At 34.7% G+C, this 20,699-nt stretch overlaps 3 protein-coding genes across 3 annotated transcripts; 1 reads left to right on the forward strand and 2 right to left on the reverse strand.

Moving 5' to 3' along the window:
- The first annotated feature begins 7,097 nt into the window (after positions 1-7,097).
- LOC110717884 (leucine-rich repeat receptor-like protein kinase TDR) lies at positions 7,098-11,590 on the forward strand. Its single transcript, XM_021896668.1, has 2 exons — positions 7,098-10,177; positions 10,978-11,590. Exons 1-2 carry the CDS (start codon positions 7,483-7,485, stop codon positions 11,412-11,414), a joined length of 3,132 nt encoding a protein of 1,043 aa, XP_021752360.1. The 5' UTR covers positions 7,098-7,482; the 3' UTR covers positions 11,415-11,590.
- LOC110717885 (QWRF motif-containing protein 7-like) lies at positions 11,452-15,339 on the reverse strand. Its single transcript, XM_021896669.1, has 5 exons — positions 14,187-15,339; positions 13,030-13,266; positions 12,746-12,835; positions 12,543-12,650; positions 11,452-12,320 (listed from the first exon to the last, which is right to left on the reverse strand). Exons 1-5 carry the CDS (start codon positions 15,045-15,047, stop codon positions 12,177-12,179), a joined length of 1,440 nt encoding a protein of 479 aa, XP_021752361.1. The 5' UTR covers positions 15,048-15,339; the 3' UTR covers positions 11,452-12,176.
- A 134-nt stretch (positions 15,340-15,473) lies between these two features.
- On the reverse strand, positions 15,474-20,388 carry LOC110717886 (proteasome subunit beta type-4-like). Its single transcript, XM_021896670.1, has 6 exons — positions 20,228-20,388; positions 19,885-19,961; positions 17,454-17,583; positions 17,054-17,213; positions 16,739-16,924; positions 15,474-15,782 (listed from the first exon to the last, which is right to left on the reverse strand). The coding sequence occupies exons 1-6, from the start codon at positions 20,278-20,280 to the stop codon at positions 15,666-15,668; spliced, it is 723 nt and encodes a 240-aa protein (XP_021752362.1). The 5' UTR covers positions 20,281-20,388; the 3' UTR covers positions 15,474-15,665.
- Between the last annotated feature and the right edge of the window lie 311 nt (positions 20,389-20,699).

A 20,699-nucleotide genomic window follows, 5' to 3' on the forward strand; every position in this document is an offset into this window, starting at 1 on the left:
ACGAAAGGTATGGTAGTGATGTATACGAGATTTGTACACTTTAGGCATTAATCTCCAATATCTTAACCAATTAACCTAGATAACATTCTCATATTTTTCTTATTACTTCATAACTCATTAGTTTGAAAGGATGTTTTTTTTAAATATGTATATATACGGAGTAACTCATAAGTAATACAGAGTAACATATTAACAATATGAATTTTAGCCTTTTTTCGCCAAAGAGAATGTAATTAGGAAAATTATAAACTGAAGAGTCATATGATTGTTCAATCATCATGTTGCGTGCATGACAATAATCGATTTGGTCCAGCCCGATTAAAATACTACTACTACGGAGGAGGATTTCCATGAATGCATGCAATGAAAAGAATTGTGATACTATTGTATCAAGAATGGTTACATCCGTTGTGAAAAATCAATAACTATATACTAAAAGACACACCAGCAATGACACGTGTCGATTTCTGGTGTGTTCTTAATATATATTTTTAATAATTAATTACTAAATTTTATTTAAGGAAATTATTTTTTTTTAAAAAGTTTGATTTTATCAACTCTATAGATGAGCAATAATAATTGCCATTTTTATGTTGATACTCAATTAATTATGGAATAATAAGGAAATATATAATTTTTTTCAAGAAGATGTATTCTTGGTGGAATAAATTTTAAGAATATGATCTTGATCAAATATTCCATGTTACTTCAATTTTGTTCAAGATATTAAACAATTTTTATATTTTATGCTATAAATAAATTAATTTGTCAAAAGTATTTAAAATAACGTACCGTGCATGGCACGGAACCTAACCTAGTAAATAAATAAATAAATGGTTACACTTAAAATTATCGTCATTTTATTGGGGTCAAGTCACGACTTCTTTTTTAGGGTCAAATGTTTAACTTTATAACAAAATAACCAGATGTCTTCGAAGAGACTAACAAAATAATTTGAAAAGGTTAAATTTATAGGAAAATTAGAAAGAAAGAAGAACAAAGGTTAAGTGGGATCAATTGATCTCACATTCTGTAAGTGTATTTATGTATATGTGTTAAAAGTAAATATCTTGTTAGTGACGTGTGTGTAAGTCTTTGAAGGTATTAGTGGTTCTTAAAAAAAGGATTTTAATTAATCCATGCATAAACGTATATGTAAGAAGTGAAAATAAATAGCTTAAGGTAAACGTTCAACTTCAATACCGTCAACTAAAATAATAGATTTATACATTTTCTAAGGACAAAAACTCAAATCCAATAATTAATTTGTTAAATCAATAAAAGTGATTTCCTCCAAAAAAATCAACAAGGTTAACCACTTGATGGTACATGGAGAAATTGAAAATCTTGACTTATTGAGAAAACCTCACATGCTGCCATCACTCCCCTTCAAAAATGTCATAATTTTGTTCTCCACTTTCGAGTTTACAATTTTAGGAGAGAGAAGAAAAGGATGTCGTCGTAGACTCAATCAAATTGTGTTTAAGTCAAAATGACTAGCTATCTACCCATCTTATAACAGCCTAAGGCATGCTTTGGTATTATACAGCAGCCTTCATAAAACAAACATTGTTGACGTGGGTCCTAGAATTCTCTTTATGCCAACACAATTTGCACAATTAGTATTAGTATAACGTAGAGTTGTCAATTCGAATTATCGGATTTAATTACTACTGTTGTATTTATTTTCTTATGTTTTTTCAAAATTTTCCTCATGCTTATTACTTTTGATTGGCCCATGCATTTACTTTATACTGTATTTTTTAATGTTACAAAGTATCTTCTTAACTTATTTGATAATCACTCTTTAATTACTTTTTTGCATTAGTAGTCGGTACCAATAGAAAATAAACCTGCATCTTAGTTAGGTTCTGGTCTTTTGGCAACTTTACAATTTAGTATCTTGCTTCTTCCTTTACTAATGAATATGAATTAGAATTTTTATGTAAACATTAGAGTTGTTACACGAATTTCATTATAAACAACCAATGTTTTAGGTGTAATACCACTATATATAAATTAAACAATCAACATCAAGAAAGGTGTGATAGATCAATTAAGATTTCCCGGCACCTAAATGAGACCCTAGAATACCTGATTGGTGATCAGAATCATCTCTTATAACAACGATATATAGACTAAAATTAAGCATGTTTCCAATTTTATAAGAACAATTTCATATCCAATATAATTAGGTATCGAGGTGTTTACCATGCTTTCCAAAGAGATTTTCTAAGGTTTATTAGTGGCCAGAACCATCTAATTCATGTCTTGGCCCATCTTTACCTCCCGTAACAGATAATTTTTATGCCTTAAGTCATCTGCATTTGCTATGTCGTGCTTGCTATACTCTGCCTTATGTGAAAATGCTCCTAAGACAAGTCAGGGCGCTACCCCTCTATGTCTATATATAGATGTTTTCTAAGGATCGAGTGTTTTCACGCCTTGTTCCATCCTTTGGCTAGTTGTCCATACCTTGAGTCTTAGCTACAACAGTGCAATTCCTGTGCCTAAATCCTTGCCCCCCGGCCTTGATGTACTGGATAATTTTTTGCCTACTTTCCATGACTTTCATACTTAATAACTTTTTTTAAAACTTCCTTAGCTTAATTATGCAAAATGTATTACACACTTTTTTGTATTCAAAGAAAATACTGTCTTTACTTTATTTTTAGAAAAGACATTTTGTTTTTAATATGAATTCGTAGGTAGAATGTTGTGTTGGACTATATGTACATTTATATTGATACATTACATGTAACATGTTACACTAAAGACATAAGTTCTATTCCTAACATATAGCGTGTGCATTATGTGAAGCGTCAGCGTGCACAAAATGAATGTAAACACACTCGCACACCACCTAGATGGTTACATGCAGCACATGGATCATGAAAACTAGTGTTTCCGCAATTACATCTTCAATTCGAACAAAAGGTATAAGTTGAACAAAATTACTCAAGGAAGTTTTTCACCAAAAAGAAGAAAATAATCCGAATTAGGCAAATCGGAGCTTCGATCACGCGTAGGAGTGGGGACAAACATTAATGTGCAATTGCTTTGGGGCCCTTTTATTTACACGCGAGAAAATCAGAAAATAAACAAGCACGTGCGACACACACATGCTAGCCTTGTAGGAAGATAGGTAAGAAATTCATGATCTTATAAAAAAGAAAAAAAGAATTAAAAAAAAAAAAAAACATAATGTTAAGAGTGATGGGAATGAAGGAGACAAAGTGATGTTCTCTCTACAATAATATTATAATGTGGACCTCACATCATCTTCTTGGCTTTTTGGGGAGTTCCTCTACAAAATTCAGCTTCTACCATGTTTTTCTTTTTCAAGATGCCTACCTAGCTTATCTATGTATAGTATATAGTCTTCCTTTTTTGCCCTTGACATTTTGATTGTGCTCCTATGAGTTTAGGGACAATATGGTAATTTCCATCTTTAGGTTGTTGTTGACTCCATATTGAAGGATATCAAGTATGAACAATGCATAATGTTTTAGACTACTAGCATGTAATAAGAAGCATGACTAAGCTAATGCTTAATTGACCTAAGTTTATTTTCTTTTAGAGAGAGAGTTGTCGTTACCGTGAAAGAGGTAATGTTGTAAACAATGATATATTCAGTAAACATTGTCGATTACACATACGTTTGAGTATGTTTGCTTGATGTTTCATATACTAATTTTTAGACCATGCAATTATTAAATCACTACTAGAAGCCAGGAAGGGCAAGAACATATAGTATGTCTTGGCAAATATAAACCTGAGATTGTAATGATATAGAATGCAAATGTGATATTGAACCTGTATTTTTCAGATATATATTTACTTTATGTCTTTATAATTTTATTTTTTTGTAAATTTGCTTGTCCATTTTCTTTGCGTTGTTACTAATGTCTCATTATTGGCTTAATGCTAACCTATCCTATTCTTTCAATGTGGTTATGTTACTTGTGTAGCACTTGTTGGATAAAAAGGAAGCAACCATGCATGCACAAATGCATAATTCCTTAATGATTCATGTTAGCCGCATGCCCACATCCATCATTTTGGTTTATGATCTTGTAGACTTGCATGGTGGTACATTTTCATATTGTCATGTACGAAGTATAAGTACTTATTTTTATATTCATTTTCATTCAAATTTTTTAGACTCTTTATAGTATAATGTAAGATATAACAAGGGACTCTCTTATATGTTAAAGTATCAACCACTGACGTATTATTTATAACATTTTAAGTTTTTGCACGCTCATATTATTGTGCAAATTAGCTGTAAGGCCCACGGAATTTTAGACTTGGCCAATTGGCCACAACTCATGGCACCAAAAGTTCCACAAAGAATTGGCCATCATTATGCTTTATTTTATACATCACAAAGTAAATATATAATTGTCACATGTATGATTAATTGTTGTCTTAGAATATATTTATTTGTTACACTGTCATTTTCTGCAACAAATTAGAAGTATTAATTTAAGACAATACTCTGCTTGGAAATTAAAGTATAAATCATGAAGTATATAACCTGAAGATGATGATTGTTTTGTCTTTAACTAAGAACAACAATAATGATTAAAATTGGTAATTGCTCATCATGACAAATGTAAATTAACCTTTTACTCAAAGTCAAAACATAGATAATAGCAAAAGTTACCATATTTAACGTATGAAAATATACAGTAATTTAATTTACCTAATTAGCTGAATAATTAGTACACCTTCTAGGGTCATAATCTCAAAATTTTAACCTGAGGTGGGGATAGGAGACAAAAAGGGCATCTTGTTAATTTTGAATTTCTGGCGCCATCTAATCATGGTTTATTAAACTAATTAGCAATATAAAATAAGCTTAAGATAATTAACGATGTAAAGTTAGGTAGTCTAGAGAATGACATGTATAATCCTTGTCCAAAGTATTTTCACCTCGTTTGGTATTGTACTAATGATTGATTTATTGGGAAGATTGTTATTTTTTCATTAAATGATGCAAGAGATTTAAGTTAGTGTGTTTTCCTTAACAAAAAGGAAAAGTTTCAAGTTTAATTAGGTATAATCAAGATTTAATCATTAAGTCGAATCGGGTGTAAGCCCCAGGTGAAATCAAGGCTCATTAATTGCAATTGGGTGCAATCTTTATGAAAGACGCCTCATAATCCTTCATTTTCGGATTTGAAAAATTCGTAAATTCTCTAAAATTGAAGGTTATACACAATTTCAAATTGTCTATTTAAAGTGAACTTGGTTATAATTTATTTAAGATGAGGAAAAAAAACATTAGGAATGGACTATAAATGGCCTAGATCAAAATCAACTAATGTATATATAAGTGATACTCCATATTGTTTGGGCCTATTCCATTGTACTAAGCCCAATGACCTGAAATGACAAAAATACCCCTCCATGATCCAGCCCATCATTAGACATAGTAAAGTACGGATTTGCCCTTAATCTGTCCACTCAAATACAAATTTGCCACCTGAAAAGTACATGTATAAATAGCTCATCATTCATTAATGAGTGGGCTTTTTCCTTAATTCTCTCTCTACTTTCTCTCTCTAAACAATCTCTCTCTACTTTCTCTCTCTAGAAAGTACACTCGCTGACTTAAGCATCGGAGGGGCTTTTGCGGGTCACACCTCTAGGGCAGCTAACCTTCTCTGTTTTGCCGGTCGAGCTCTCGGACATACCTGTGCAAGACGGAGCTCTCAGGATATACTTTGCTAGGTGGAGCCGAAGGACATATGGATAATACTTGGACTTAGTCTCTAGGACATCTTGATATCATTCCCTAACATTCCGAGGAGTACTCTGTTTCCAAAAACATATATTACAACAATTAATCACCAAATACAACCCACCATAAACAAAATATGTTTTAAGCATTTTATACTTGTATATTCTTTCGGGATTATGAACTTTTTAAAAAAAAAATATATACGAAGTACATATATAGTTGGGATTAGAGACTAAGGGAGATGATTTGTTTTGACATAAATTTAGAGAAGATATTCCAATTTCCTTAAATAGTAATAATCCCTAAATCCAATGGAATCATTTCCTAATGTATTGTTCTGACAAATCCTAAAGTGATTACTATTTATATAATATGATCCATTTATTAAAATAACATTGATCAATTTTCATCTCATTTTTTTAGTGGTGTGCCAAAAGAAAAAAAGAAAAGAAAAAAGAAAAGATAAATACTTAAAAGAGAAGCAGAGGAATCATGGGTGGGAACTTGAAATTTGCTTTCTCGGATCCTGCGTGAAACAATTGTCACTATAACATTAACACATACCCATCAATATTGATGGCCAAAGATAAAGGAAGCTACGGAATGATGAAAAAGGAGAAAAAGATAAAGAAAATCCTTTCTTTTTTTTTTTTTTTTTTTGGTAAAAATATGTAAAGAAAATCCAATGATAATAAAACAGTATTGAAGCAAAGCAGACAAAACTACAATAACTTTCAAGATAGATACAAGTGAGAAGCAAAACCACAGAACAAATAGGATGAAATTTTACTTAATACATCCCAAGATTTCAGTAGAGTATCACTATCTAAGAGCTTTCAATTCTAATGTTTGGCCAAGATTGTTATGTTAGGGAGTATGGGGTGTGGACAATTCTACTATGGAGTACGTGACATTATTTTGACATGTTATGAATATGATAATGAAATTTATACGTAGTAATTAAAAACATGTTATTAAATTATAGGACCACCGACCACCTTAGTAATCCGACCTATTGTATATAAACCCTTATTAGTAGTCAGTAGGTTAAGTTCTCATTGGCATCTGCTAGTCTCTTTGCCTATCATGATTCAATATATGTGATCTGGTACATATTACATTATACTCCGTACATAGCTAGACAGCTTTAGGTAACACTTCATTGTACGTGTTTATATCCGTTTGACATACATGAACATACTATACTATACAATTTTAGATAACATTGTAACATAAGAATTATGCATTCTAATAGTAGATGTTCTCAACACCTCCTCATGAACCACCAAAAAAAGAAACACTTTCTCCATTGATTGATATGATATCACCCATGCCAATCAAAAAAACAAGAATAGTTTTGAAATAGTAGTGAAATTCAACCTCACTATTCAAAATAATAGGTAGGTGGTGATGGTTGTTAATAGAAAGAAAGAAGAATGAAGAAAAAAAATACAAAATCATCTTATTTCTTTTTTGGTTATCTTTTTGTCAATCTATATCACTCTCTTCTCCTACTCTCAGTCCCACTCAAACCAAAAACTCATGATGAAACACCCTCTGCACCCTGCACTCCAAAAAAGCACCATTTCTTCTCTTACTAGATTTTCTACTATTACTCATTTTTCTTCTACTATTTCTCATCATCATAATTATCTTCATTTCCTTTCTTCCCTTAAATTTACCCTCTTTCACTTCTCTTCTTCCACACTTAGATTTTTCATCACTCAAAAACCATGAAATTCCCTTCTCCTCTGTTTTCTTCTGTTTTTATCTGCTTTTTCCTCACCATTTTTCCATTACTAATTCAATCAGAAACACCCACATTTCAAAAATCACAAATCCCAATTCAAGTTCTTTCTCTTCTATCCATTAAATCTTCACTCAAAGACCCTCAAGATTCCCTAAAAAGTTGGGATCCTACCCCAATTTTATCAAATTCTTCCCCTGTTTCTCCCCATCATTCCCCTGTTTGGTGTTCTTGGTCAGGAATCAAATGTGCACTTAATTCCTCCTTAATCATCTCTTTGGACCTCTCTTCGCGTAATCTCTCCGGCGATATCCCACCGGATATCCGCCATTTATACTCCCTTAAAACTCTCAATTTAAGCAAGAATTCATTTGAGGGTAATTTCCCCACCTCAATTTTTGAATTATCAGAGCTTAGAACCCTTGATATTAACCATAACAACTATAACTCAACCTTTCCTCAAGGACTTTCTAAGCTCAAACTCCTTAGACATTTCAATGGTTATAGCAACAGCTTCATCGGCCCTTTACCACTTGACCTCCCCGACATCCAGTACCTCGAGTACCTTAACCTCGGAGGCAGCTACTTTTCGGGCGGTATTCCGGCAGAGTATGGCAGTATTCCTAGCCTAAACTTCCTTGATTTAGCAGGAAACAGCCTAAATGGTACAATACCACCTGAACTTGGTTCTTTGAGTCAACTTGAACATCTTGAAATGGGGTATAACAATTTTGAAGGGTCTTTACCAATTGAGTTGGGTATGTTATCCAACTTACAATACTTAGACATCTCAAATTGTAGCTTATCTGGGAGTATACCCCAAGAAATTGGGAACTTAACAAACTTAACTGCATTGTTGTTGTTTTCCAACGACTTTTCGGGTGTGATCCCATCTAGCTTATCCAACTTGAAGGGACTACAATGGCTTGATTTATCCGGTAACCGGCTTTCGGGTTCGATTCCTGAGTGGATTTCAGAGCTTAAGGAGCTGAATGTACTAAGTTTGTTAAGCAATGAGCTAAGTGGGGAAATTCCACAAGGTGTTGGTGAGCTTCCAATGCTCGAGTTTCTTCTTCTTTGGAATAATGACCTTAATGGGTCGTTGCCTTCTAGTCTTGGTACCAATGGAAAGTTGGTTAAACTCGACGTTTCCTCGAACCGCCTCACCGGGGTTTTGCCGGAGCAATTGTGCTCTAATAACACCTTGGAGAAGCTTATTTTGTTCAACAATCTATTCACTGGTGAGTTGCCAACATCACTTGTGAATTGCACTTCATTAGTCAGGGTAAGAATTCAAAATAACTTGTTTAATGGAAGTATCCCAACTGGGTTTGGACACTTGCCTAATCTTGTTTTTATGGATGTTAGTCAAAATAATTTAAGCGGGAACATTCCCAATGATCTTGGGATTGCACCCAAATTGATGAATTTGAATGTTTCAGAGAATTTTTTTAGTGGGGAATTACCAAATGGGATTTGGGGTAGTCCTAGTTTGCAGATTTTCTCAGCTTCTTTTTGTGGGATTTCTGGGAATATCCCAGATTTTAAGGGGTGCAAAAGTTTGTACCAAATTGAGATGGAAGGGAACAATTTAAAGGGTACAATCCCTTGGAATATAGGGCACTGTGAGAAGTTGATTTCCTTAAATTTGAGGAAAAATATGTTGACAGGAATTATTCCTTGGGAAATTTCTACTCTTCCTTCTATTAATATTGTTGATCTTTCTTATAATAATCTTAGTGGGAGTATTCCTTCTAATTTTGATAATTGTAGAACTTTGGAGACTTTTAACGTGTCATTTAATCTTTTGACGGGGTCTATACCATCTTCGGGGTCGATTTTTCCTAATTTGAATGCATCATCGTTTATGGGTAATGAGGGGTTGTGTGGTAATTTGATTGGGAAGCCGTGCTTGTCGGGTTCTCCAGTGGCCGGAGCATCGGATATGGAGGATAAGAAGCCTAAGAAGACGGCGGGGGCTATTGTTTGGATCATGGCCGCGGCATTTGGGGTTGGACTGTTTGTGTTGATTGCCGGTAGTAGGTGTTTTCATGCTAATTATAGCCGTAAAATATCCGAGGGTAAGGAGATTGGTCCGTGGAAGTTGACCGCCTTTCAACGATTGAACTTCACCGCGGATAATGTGTTGGAGTGCTTGGCAATGAGTGATAAGATCATCGGAATGGGGGCTACCGGGACAGTGTATAGGGCGGAGATGCCTAGTGGTGAGATCATAGCAATCAAGAAGTTGTGGGGGAAGCAGAAGGAGACGTTGAGGAGGCGAAGAGGGGTGCTCGCCGAGGTGGAGGTGCTAGGCAATGTAAGGCATAGGAACATTGTAAGGTTGTTAGGGTGTTGTTGTAATAGGGAAGGCACATTGTTGCTCTATGAGTACATGCCTAATGGGAGTTTAGATGATTTGTTGCATGGCAAGGTCAAAGGAGAAAATCTAATAGCAGATTGGCTTACTAGGTACAAGATTGCCCTCGGCGTGGCTCAAGGCATATGCTATCTGCACCACGATTGCGACCCAGTTATTGTTCATCGCGATCTTAAACCTAGTAACATCCTTCTAGACGCCGAAATGGAGGCAAGGGTAGCCGATTTTGGGGTGGCCAAGCTCATACAAAGCGACGAGTCTATGTCCGTCATTGCTGGATCTTACGGTTACATTGCACCCGGTACAGCTCTTCTCCTTCACTCTTAACACTTAAATCTGTTACAAAGACATCATTAATTAATTAAATTAACTGACAAACTTATCTGAAATTCGAAGTTGAAAAATTCAATCATGCATGTGGTCCAAAGTGATACAGTGTGTCAGTGTATGTATAACATACAACAAGTATGCAATTTATTCAAACATTTGGAAGCATGCTTCTTTTTGTACAATTTGGTGACAGACGAAAATTAAATCTACCCATAAAATTGGAAATTTGGAATACTATTTAAACTATGTGTGACGTTGATTCATCAAAGAAATAAAGTTATAGAGCAAACAACAAAAATTCCTTATTGTCATTTGTCAGTGAACTGACTCAGCAACTCGGTAACTCAGTGTTATTTAGTGGCATACTACAATCTTACACTGTAGTGGCTCTTTCAACTGTTACGCGTGATGTTGCTTTTTCTTGCTTTTTTCTTTCAAAATCATTTAAATTTGGACCTACTCACCAATTTGTCAAACACTTAGTTTGTAATAATCTTTGGTGCAATATATTGCATTGACTCATTTAGTCATTTTTAGCACCTTTTAATTAGTTAATTTGTTATTTTCATGGTTAAGGTTAATAATATGAAAAAACAAAAAAAAACAAAAAAAAAAGTTGTCTTCTTGTTTGTATTCACTTAAGTACTAAACCCCACTAATTACTTAGGTGAATTCAATTAACCTTAAGTAAAAGCTAAGTTTAGTAATCTTCATGTTTTCAAACTTTTTTTTTTGTTTGTACTAAAGTGTTGTTTGTTTTGGTTGATGCAGAGTATGCTTATACCTTACAAGTCGATGAAAAGAGTGACATTTATAGTTACGGGGTGGTACTATTGGAGATATTGAGCGGAAAAAGATCAGTACACCCGGAATTTGGTGAAGGAAATAGTGTTGTAGATTGGGTGCGTACCAAAATTAAGGCGAAAAATGGGATCAATGATATCCTAGACAAAAATGCAGGGGCGTCGTGTGCATCAGTAAGAGAGGAGATGATGCTTGTACTTAGAGTCGCGTTACTTTGTACAAGTCGTAACCCCGCTGATAGGCCATCCATGAGGGATGTTATATCAATGTTGCAAGAAGCCAAGCCTAAGAGAAAATCTCCTAGTCTAGGAAGAGGTGATAGTGGTGATCATGTAATTGAAATTGGTGGTTGTGTTGATGTTCATGACAATGTTGGTGCACCTCCTTTAGGTGAAAAGAAGTAAAGTAATTATGTTAATATTAGTACTAATCTTTTTCTAATTTTTTTTTTTTTTCAATTTCTGATTCAAATTGTGGGGGGAGGTATAGAAATAGTTTTTATGAAGTGATTTTTGATGGAAATTTGAGGCAATGATTTTGTTCTAGTACTAATTATAACAAAGTATTGTTTGATGTGGCCAACTTGTGCTTTTTTAGAGGTGATAATTATATTGCAGATTTATTCAAAAAGCAAATATAAATCCATTCATTACTATTGTAGCTAGAATTAGTCAAAAGAAATTATGAAGTTAGCTTAAAAAGGGCATTTCCTTTCGGTTTGAGAATTATCAAGTGCATACAGTATCTCTAATTTTCTAGAAGATGATAAGTACACTCTAGATTTCTAGCTGTGGATGTCAATCCATCATCCCCCACCAGGCCGAGCACTGAATCTGAACCTCGATGGTGCAGTGCTCGGATGCTGGCTCTTGGATAGGCTTTGGTGTTCAGCTTGCTTATAAACGTAGCAAGACTCGAGTATTCCTATAAGTACTTGGAGTATAAGAACATTTCTTCTACTATAAAAGAAGTTAATGAGCCGGCTCATATTATGCACTAGCTCAATCCTGTATGTATATATAGAATTTTGATATAATTCTTTCAAAAATTGGCCTTTGAAAGACCTGTCATCATACAAAAATTTTAGCCTCACCACTTTTGGGGGCTATTGTAGATATAGATATAGCATGCAAGAACAATATAATCAATTGATCTATAACAATAAATTAAGAGACATTTAACATGGAAAAAATTAAAGCTGTCTCCTTGTTTTTGAAGGATCTCATAAGGTGCTGTTTACAATTCCTCTGGCTTTCCTCTGGCTCCTTGTTTTCTTGTAAGAGATGTACCACCAAGCTTTTTTCATGAGCCTGTTCACACAATAAATTACATTAGACTATTACGGAGTAAGTACGTGCTTATTAACATAGTACGGACTACAAAGTACTTATATATACTCGTACTACATACAAATAATAACACATTGATGTTGTACTGTTTTACAATTAGTACGGTTTGATTACAAGATTGCTTATATCTGAACCTCTTTAACCATGCTACCAGCGAAAATTGAATCCAAGCTAAGACCATACCTCTAGTGACATAACTGATGCAATTTCCTTCTCCAAATCTTGAAAGCATTCCACGTTTTGATTGACAGTATACACAAGCTCCCTTAACATATTGCTTGCCTTTTCACTCTGCATTCATGCAAGCACAACCCAAACAAAATTAAATTAAAAAATTTGAACCAAAACAGTATTTTGAGGTGATTAATTATTAGATAAAAATCAACCTGATTTTGAAGGTCTATGATGGTGTCTTCAATATTTTCTATAACTTCCAAAGCTAATTTCATGGCATCATATACAGAAACTATATCAGCCTGCATACAAAAAGCCAACTTATTTTAAATTAGCAATCAAAATAGTATTTTTCATAATTGTTGCAGTATTACATTACTTGATTGTTATTTTAAATTTAAAATTCATCTTTGATCGATCCTCTCAAATTGAATTACGTGATAGAGGATATACGCAGTTTTCTTAGCATTCCAGGGTTAAGAAAAATGAAACGCACCGTTGCACCATCAACTAATGGAAGTTTAGTAGAGTAAGCAGAGAGCTTCCTGGTAACTCTACCAACAGCTTCACAATTTTTTTTCTCCAGTTTTTCCCACTCATTGAGAAGCTCAAGTTGTGGGCATAATATTTCAAGAAACTTTACTTTTTGCTTTAGTCTTTCCACTTTCATCCTCTTTTCAGCAATTGCATATCTCATTTTGTATAGTTTCAACCATACACCAAACACTCTCTCCTGTCAAATATCATGTAGACACAACCTTAGCATAACATTTAAAATTTCAAACTAATATTATTTTAGTATTGAGGATTCAGTTTCATTTTATGTCTCATCTTGTGTCTGAACTCGTCTCTTTTTTACTCATAACATATATGGCAATTCATGATCACCACCACCCTTTCACTTTTTCTTTTAATTTAATTTTTTTCCTTATTGATCACTCATTTCTTTTTATTGTTTTCCCTTACTTTATTTTTTCTATTTGTTTGTTACAAGTTGTCTTTCTTTTGTAAATGTAAGATACTTCGTATTTGATTTTGATAATAACTAAGAATAAGGCTACAAGTTAAGAAAAGGGTTATAAACTTTAACTATCACAAAGAACTTTCTATACCTCTTTTTAGAAGATGGTGTGATGAAATTAGTTGGAAATCCCTGTAATGCAATCACATAGCATTAATTAGTTTGTTAACTTGTATTTTTCTTGGATCAAAATCTTAACTAAGCAAGTAAGCATACATTATTGAATTAGAGGGCAAAGCCCAAAAAGGGACTAATTTTGGCAACAATTTACTTATGTTAGTTGGTCAAGTTATATAATGGGTGGGTCATAGACAACCATATTTAGTAGCCAATTTTCATGACAGCCCGAACCTACCACCTGCCCATGAATCAACCCATCTCGTTGTTTCATGGGCCGGTCCTAACTTCCACCCCCAACCTGGCCTACCTTGTGAATCGGCCAACTGGTCATCATTACGGACTTAGATTATGTCTTTTATCTACTGATCGAGTTTTTGGTTATGTGATATGTTGAGCCCTCTACTAAATTTCCCTTACGTTCAATCGTTCTCATATGTAACAGATAGATTTTGACATATGAGCAATGTCAATCATACATAAATGAAGGTGTAAGGGAGGGAAAACCAACTGACCTCTGCTTTTCGCCTAACGGTTGCCATAGCAGCCTCAGCCTTAGCGTTGGCAAATCTCCATTGAAGCAGCCTACTATGCATAATCTTGTATTGGTGAAATTCTTCCTCTTGAGCTGATGATACCTTCTTCTGCTTATTGAAGTACTTCAGAACCCCACTTACAGTTTTCACCTTAGGTGACTCTGGTGCCAAGGGCGGGGCGGACAATGGCCGGCCTGGAGACAGGGCCCATGCAGAGGGAGATTTGATCAAGGACCTTCCTACTGCCTTCGATATCGTGTTATGAGAATTCGACCTAAATAGCCTAGCCAAATTACTCTGGTTTGCATTGTTGTGATCTTCCTTTGAATCCTTGCTATCCAAGCTTAGTCTCCTTCGTGGACTGCCTATGACTTTGGATATAGGAATATTGTTGTAGCTTTCCTCGTCTTTCTCCTCTTTAGTGGCGCTTCTAGTCTTGATTATTGACCTTGACCGATGAACTGATTGTCTAGGGGATGAGGTGGCAGACCTTGAGGCACGGACCTCAGGAAGAGAAACAGATGAAACCCGGTTTGTGGAACGATATGGGGATGTCCCATGAGACTCTGAAGGGGAAGCAGTTGATGCACCACTACTGCTACGACTCAAGCGTGGTGAGCGAGGAATACCAGCAGATTGGGGACGACGTGCTTTGGAGTTGGGGGTCATGGGTGTACTAGTTTCCATATCGGGATCGCTTTGTTTACAGATAATTGCCATATTGTTAAAAATAGGAAGACATTTTATGAGATTCAATGATACCAAGAAACCATAGTGGTGGGAGTGTCGCACAGTTACATCACTTACATGCAAATAAGAGTTGCGGGCACGTTGAGGCATATAATAAATAAGACGGCCTAGTCCATAAGCTTAATATGTCACTTTCATCACTTGTGTCAAGAAAACCACCAAGACAAAATTGTCTATTTATAAGTTTTAAATACAGCTAGAGGTTAAGCTGTCACGCTTAGCCGGCAAGATGACTAATTCCTTCTTATGATTGGGAAAGTTTTCAAAAAGAAGAGAAAACTATCAAGAAACTGCCTAGAAATTCAGTTGAAAAGGGCAGAAGATCAAACAAACAAACATGTTCGGTAAACAAGACCAGTATGCAGATAGCCATGTAACAAACCTTAAAAACAGTGACTCATGCAAGCAAATAATCAACTGATGGCACAGAAGGGCATATACGACACGTGTAGCTGGCCTGTTGGAAAAAGATGAAAGTTAAGGTAAAGATAAGAGTGGTTGAAATCCATAATCACATGAGCAAATAATAATGTTACTGCAATAACTAACAACAATATTTCTTGATAGGGTTTGCACAGGGGGCTAACCATGAAAACATTCTAGTTCTCAAGTACAGTTTAAAAGTGAATGAAGCTGATATTACAAACAAAAGCCTCAAAGTCATATTTCATTGCACTCCCAACTTTTAACCACTACAAGGCAAATCATCTACCATGAGCCCTCAGCACCAGCAGTGGGATTCTTGAATGCAGCGTATTCCCAATATGTCTTCAATGAGTAAGGTGGAGAGATTGTCACACCACCTTCTTCGGTGATCTTTGCAATCTGATATTTTTCAAAGTAATATTTAGTACAAGACATACTCTTCAAATGCTTAAAAGACAGCAGAGGATATTTGATAAAGTAGTGAATCATAAACATTTTGGACTTCAGTATTAAACAGAAAACTTCTAATCGTCCAAGACATAAACATAGCATTTTGGGAAAGATGATAAATCCACACTATCATATTCCACGCATCCATCTGAGTATGCCAAAAGGTCACTGCATTGACCATATATATATATATATATATATATATATATATATAGCATGGTCTCCCTTAGAGCTGTCTCATTTTAAAAAATGCATTTTCATGATTCATGTTAAAACAATTAACAAAAAAGCTTAAACAATCCAAAGGCACAGTTCAAATCATTCTTTCCCTATAAATTTGAATTCTTTTATCTTCCCTACCCAAAATCATAGAGGCAAGGAGAAAAAGTACAAGGTGAACCACTTCACATTCAAACACTTCAAACAAGTAAAATGGCTCCCAATCCTTTTGCCAAACCTCGACTAAAATAGGCATCATAAAATAGCACAAGTCCCATATTTCAGGGTTCTTAAAGTCTCACTAATCTTTAGCAATGTGCTCTAATATTACAATACTATGTGTGCATAGAGACCAGTTATCTCAGACATCTCCAAGTATAATGCAACCTTAGGAAAGAAGCATTAAAAAAAAAAAAAAAAAAAAAAAAAATAAACAAGGACAAATAAACAAAACATGCTGCATATTCCTGAATTGAAACAGTAATTCATCCTAAAACTCATATGGAATATTTATAAGTGGAGATCAATGAGTGCATGAATAAATAATGAGTCTTTAACAACTCAAAGGATTTGCATAAGCTACCAAAATGGTGTATATTTTCAGTTTCAGTATAAAGAAGAGAAAATTTTGTATATGGCTAGAGAAGCATGTCATCAATACTAAATCATGACAAAGATGAACAGACCTGAAGCTTGTTGACTGCAGATCGATCACGGTATAGTAGGACGCGCATGCACTTCTCCAGTAGCCTAACACCATCTTCAAAACTCAAGTCCTCCTTCCATTCATCTCGCAGAATTGGCACCGCAAGGTGATTACCAAATCCAGTGGCGACATGATTGTCTTGATAGTGTACACCAATCATATTGACCTGCACAACATGCATAAAAAAATGTCAAAGTTCAAAATCTCCACCCAAAAAAAATAAAAATTAACTTCAGTTGCAAAACATACTAACAGCAATCATCCGTGCATGAAGCTGAAGATAAAAAAAACTCACCGTTCCAAGGTACTTCTGTCCATTCTTAACTCCACCAAGGACAAGAGAGTTCCAAAGTGGATTAAACTTGTTACGCCTATTATACATAACACGAGTCAGGTAGTTGTGCACCTCTTTAGGTCCAAGGGAGTTTCCATCATCCCACATGTTGTCATACAGACTGCAAACATCAAGGTTAAAAAGAAGCAGTTACGAGTCAGGAAAGCAAAAACAAGTAAGGCAGATCAATGATGGAAAAAACATAAAGAGGTTGCTATTGTATTTTCGATATAACTATTGTGGGCTTCAAGAGTAAAAAATTACAGCCATTTTGGCTCTTGCTACTTGATGGCAGCATGTTTCAGCACAAAATTAAATGCACTTATTGAACAAAAGAAATGCCAACAGGATTATAACTTACATGAGATCATCAAGGTAATGCAGAAGCTCCTGAAAGTCACTTATTTCTCCACTGGCACCAAGAAGCGAGTGCTTCCCAATACCTTTCAATCTCTCCACACTCTTGTAACGCAATGTGGATCCATAGGAACCTGTCATACATGTCAATACTTTGGTTAATTGAATGATAAAAGATAACCGCTTTTACACATAACAAGAAGACCCCTGATATTGTGTTTAATTTACAAATAAAAATATCTAGCAGAACAACCTCAACAAGATCAGCACATAAATCCAAAATCCAAGACTTTAGTACCTTAATAATTGATTGAAGATGTTCTCATCCCCTATAATCATATAACTTTTTTAACGAATAGCAAAAGAAGACTTGTGGAAATTATTTGGTGGAGAACTCGAGAAATTCCAAAAATAGGCGATAAAACTTGATTCAACAACGGGGAGAAAAATAAAACATGTACTCATGAAGGCCAGGATGAGCTCAATATTTTCTATAAAATCAGAAATGATGATAGCACAATTATGAGGACTTAAATTAAGAACATGGAACCATAACACAATAATACAAAATTATAACAAAAAAAGACTTCAGTTCCTTTGTCAAATACTACAACAACCGAAGATAATCAAGGACAGCCGATCAGAGGAAAAAAAAATTTATCAAAAAGAAAATACTTAAACTGCAGACAAAAACCTCAGTTCTCACTTTAATTTTTACATTTCTATCTTGGATACATTTTCAGAGCTTAGCCTAACCATCATATTTTTCTGACCTCCAGGTTGAAGGAGAATCATTCATGACCTAAGCTTAGCACAACTATCAAGGTGAACAGAATCTCACACTTTTCAATCATAAATAAAATTAATTATTAAAAAAAACCCATAACTAAAAGCACTTTGACATCCAACTGTCACTGACATGTCAATAATTTCACCAGCTTGCCTTTTTCCTAGCCTCTAATGTCACACATAAATTCAATTAACTCCCTGCTGTAAACAACCACTGCTTTCTATATTCCAGTCATTAAATCTTTGAGCCCCATAACCTTAACAAGTAGCCACGATTAAGATGGAAGGAATGTACAATAACTAATACACACACACAAACTCCTTAAAAGTATTTTATTGGCAAGTTGAGGATGACAAAACTCACTCCGGAAAGAGCTTGTTAAATAGACAAAGGAGGGATGCTACAGGGATGGAAATATGGCATACCACACACCAAACATTATTGGTACACTAAAAAGGAGCATCAGAGCTAAAAAGAGATCTAGCATTCTAGCCAGAAAATTCTATAAAACCATGAAAGAGGCAGAAGCAGAAATCTAGAAAGTAATCACCAACAAGAACTAGAACTTTTGAAAGTATACTACTAGATTTGAAATACTCATGGACAAATGAGGAAGACATGCTGAGACTCAAAAATCATCATAGATGAAATGAAAAGAATCTTTAACCATTTCTTAGTTCCGAAACCCAATATGCTCAGTTACAACTTCACTGGAGTCCACAAACAGTCAGATTGATGACAAAGGCATTGTAAGTTATACCCATGTATCTGGAAAAGATGACACGATACTAGAGCATACATAGCCAGGTAAGTATTATAAGTTTAACCCAAAAATTAAGAATATAACTAATGTCCAACCATTGGACATAGTAAAATGAGTGGTTACCTCAGTCCTCACTTCTTTTATGCTATTGGGGAGTGAGACAGGCTAAAAATTGGTACCTCAAACACATTTCTTGTATGTAATTATCCCAAAAGACTAAAAAGCATAGCTCCAAAACCTAAAACTTTAGGGGTGACTTTATACAGTCATTTTTTTTTTTTTCTTTGGGGTTCAAAGAGCCACAATGGGCGGGGGTGAGAATCGATTCCAGAATCTCATAGAACTGGGAGGGAAGCTCTAACCACTTGAGCTATCCCTCACTCTCACTCTATATAGTCTATATAACAACCAAGAAAATTAAAGGGCAGTTGCCCAATATTATATGAGACATTTTGTCCACTTAAGTTGTGCAAACAGAAAGGTCCAACAGACGGAAGTCGTTAGCGGCTATAAGCTAAAAGCTAAGTAGATAGCAAAATCAAAAGGGTTGCATCTCAATAGATAGATTCTCCATAATAACCACCACCTAATATGAATCATACAAATTGTAGGATCAAAAGAGTTATTCTGAATGTACTTCAGATTAACCCTAACTTCCTTATCATTCAATAAGATCAATTTCCAAAAAGAAAACACCTTTTCATCCCCTACCAAGTTCCATATCGAAACCATCTAACCCTCGTAGCGAAACACGAAAAATAACATTTTCACAACACTCTCGTACCAAACCCCAAAAGCCCAAACACAAGTATACATTACTCACTGAAATATATAATGGGAAGCAGTAAAGAATCGCAAAAACAACATGACAAAAAACCAGACCTCCCATATCAGCAGCAATGAGAATTCCATCCTTATACTTGATTCCGATAACTGATGTCCCAGTCACATAAGGATACCTGTTTCATACAAATCAAACAATCAAATTCCATTCCCAATTAACTAATTAATTAACGTCTAATTTCAAACAATTCTCTAAAAAATGAACTGTAATTACAAACAATCAAAAATTAATACCCACAACATATTTTAAGAAATCTAGCTTTTCCAAAACCCTAATCGACGGAATCTGAGAAATGACCCAAAAATTGAAAAATTGAAATAGAGTGAAATGAACCCTTATTGCATTGAAATTGAAAGTAGAAGAGAGATAAAAAGGGCATACTGAGTTCGCTGAATGTCGTCGACGAGTAGAGAGCTGGTGTTTTTGGGATCCATTGAAGTAAGATTGTTGTGTTTCTCTCTCTTGATTTTGGTTTCTCTCTTTAATCAGCTTTCTTGCGTATTCTTTTTCCACAAGAAATCGGAAATTAGCATACTCTGCTTTTATAAAAGTACCAAGTTTATGTCCGACATAAAACATGTACACTAAAAATATATTAAGGGGTAAGGTGGGTATTTTAACTTGAGTAAACATGGGGTATTTTTGGCAATTCCAATGTTTTGCTTTTCTTGTGGGAGTATTGGCTTTTAATCGAGCAAGCCCTGGTTAACAGAGGTGAAAGTAATATGGATTAAATTCACAAATTGAACTAAATCGAATTGAATTAACAATTTGGATTGGTTTTTTTAACATTTCGGTTTGGATTGGTTTGGGATTTAAAAAAAAAATTTGGATTGTGGATCGGTTTTGGTTT

This window comes from Chenopodium quinoa, unplaced genomic scaffold (assembly GCF_001683475.1).
Source record: "Chenopodium quinoa cultivar QQ74 unplaced genomic scaffold, ASM168347v1, whole genome shotgun sequence".
In the NCBI taxonomy this organism is placed as follows: Eukaryota; Viridiplantae; Streptophyta; class Magnoliopsida; order Caryophyllales; family Amaranthaceae; genus Chenopodium; species Chenopodium quinoa.

Excerpts from the sequence above, each read along its gene's own strand:
- LOC110717886 (XM_021896670.1), bottom strand. The coding sequence starts at position 20,280 with ATGGATCCCAAAAACACCAGCTCTCTACTCGTCGACGACATTCAGCGA. Across the intron at positions 19,962-20,227 it reads GACGACATTCAGCGAACTCA|GTATCCTTATGTGACTGGGA; the intron begins GTATGCCCTTTT and ends TGTATGAAACAG. Across the intron at positions 17,584-19,884 it reads CATTGCTGCTGATATGGGAG|GTTCCTATGGATCCACATTG; the intron begins GTCTGGTTTTTT and ends CATGTATGACAG.
- LOC110717885 (XM_021896669.1), bottom strand. The coding sequence starts at position 15,047 with ATGCCTCAACGTGCCCGCAACTCTTATTTGCATGTAAGTGATGTAACT. Across the intron at positions 13,267-14,186 it reads CCGTTAGGCGAAAAGCAGAG|GAGAGAGTGTTTGGTGTATG; the intron begins GTCAGTTGGTTT and ends GATATTTGACAG. Across the intron at positions 12,651-12,745 it reads TCATAGACCTTCAAAATCAG|AGTGAAAAGGCAAGCAATAT; the intron begins GTTGATTTTTAT and ends GCATGAATGCAG.
- LOC110717884 (XM_021896668.1), top strand. The coding sequence starts at position 7,483 with ATGAAATTCCCTTCTCCTCTGTTTTCTTCTGTTTTTATCTGCTTTTTC. Across the intron at positions 10,178-10,977 it reads TTACGGTTACATTGCACCCG|AGTATGCTTATACCTTACAA; the intron begins GTACAGCTCTTC and ends TGGTTGATGCAG.